Source organism: Aptenodytes forsteri, unplaced genomic scaffold, assembly GCF_000699145.1.
Source record: "Aptenodytes forsteri isolate BGI_AS27 unplaced genomic scaffold, ASM69914v1 Scaffold517, whole genome shotgun sequence".
NCBI classification, from domain to species: Eukaryota; Metazoa; Chordata; class Aves; order Sphenisciformes; family Spheniscidae; genus Aptenodytes; species Aptenodytes forsteri.
In genome coordinates, this window is record NW_008795546.1 from 29,841 (window position 1) to 31,268 (window position 1,428).

The following is a 1,428-nucleotide window of genomic DNA, read 5'->3' on the forward strand; positions in this document are numbered from 1 at the left end:
GGTGTCGGGGGGCTGGGCCTGGGGGGGGCTGGGGACACTGGGGGGGGTCTCAGATGGGGTTGGGGGTGCCAGAAGTCACCGGGGGGGCACCTCCCAGGAGGTCACTGCCACAGCCAGGCTGTCCCTATGGCATCTGGGGGGTGTCCCCAGGGGTCCTGGTAGTGTCACCGGGGATGGCCCAGGGGGTCACCAGGGTGTCACTGTGGGGTCCCAGTGGTGTCATTGGGATGGGGTGGTGGGATCAAAGGGGTGTCAATGGTGGGTCACCAGGATCTCCTCAGGGTGTCACCATGGGGTCCTGGGATGTCTTGGGGTGTCACTGGGGTGGGACGGTGGGCTCCATCCCACCTCCTCCCTACTGTGGCCCCTGTTAGAGATGGGGGGAGGGGGGTAATGCGGAGGATGGCCTGGCCACACCCATGTGACATCACACATGACCTGGTGGAAGGGGAGTGGAGGTACTGCAAGGTGACTTCATACGTGATATCATTGGTGACAACAAAGCTCAGCCCCCGTTTGCTCAGTGGTTGTGGGGAGAGGGGGGGGGGGGGGTGGGGGGGGGGGGGCAGCTGGGGGGGCAGATGGGGACACTGGAGGGACGTCCTCCACCTGGTCAGGAGGACCTCGGACACCTTCTGCCACAGGGTCTGGGCCCCACCCCAGGTGGGTCAATACCTGTCCCACATCTTCATCCATGGTGTCCCCCACCCCAGTTTGACGATGACACCAAACTGGGAGGAGAAGCTGAGACCCCCAGCGGGCCGGGTGACCACCCAGAGGGACCTCAATGGGCGGAGAAACGGCCCATGAGGAACCTCATGAGGTTCAACAAGGGGAAGTGCCCCAAGACCAACAGTGACCTGAGGGGGGGACGGTGAGGACCAAGCGTCACCAGAGGGGTCTGTGGGGACCAGTGGTCACCTGCGGTGGGACTGTGGACATCAGCCTTCACCTGAGGAACCTGTGGGGACAACAGCCACCTGAGGGGGGGACACTGAAGACCAAGTATCACCTGAGGGGTCTATGGGGACCAACACCCCACATCCAACTTCAACCCCATGGGTCAACCCTTGTCATCCAGACCCCATAGGGCCCCATAACCTCTCACAGACCCCATAGGGCCCCTATCGCCCCCCCATCTCCGAGTCTCCCTGCCCCATAGCCCCCCCCACCCCACAGAGCCCAGCTGTTTCCCTGCAGTCTCGTGTCCCCACCTGGGGGTCGATGGCCGTGGGGCCGGTGGGGGAACCCAGGCGTCTGGGTTAATGATTGACCGCCACCCCGCTCACCCTCTGCCACCGGCCCTGGCTGCCCCACACCAGCGGTGCCATGGGGCCACCTTGGGCATTGGGTCTCCTTCTCCTCCTCCTGTTGATGCCAGGGGGCAGCCCCCAGGACCCTGAGTAGGGACTGTGGGGCAGCTATGGG

At 64.5% G+C, this 1,428-nt stretch overlaps 1 protein-coding gene across 1 annotated transcript in view; it reads left to right on the forward strand.

Moving 5' to 3' along the window:
* The window catches only part of LOC103901262 (leukotriene B4 receptor 1), a gene marked incomplete at its 3' end in the record, with an annotated part of 18,337 nt that overhangs the window by 1,926 nt on the left and 14,983 nt on the right, over positions 1-1,428 (forward strand). The window contains exon 2 of the mRNA XM_009282112.1: positions 714-874. Coding sequence (XP_009280387.1) covers positions 714-874 — 161 coding nt within the window. The remainder of the gene's footprint in view (positions 1-713; positions 875-1,428) is intronic.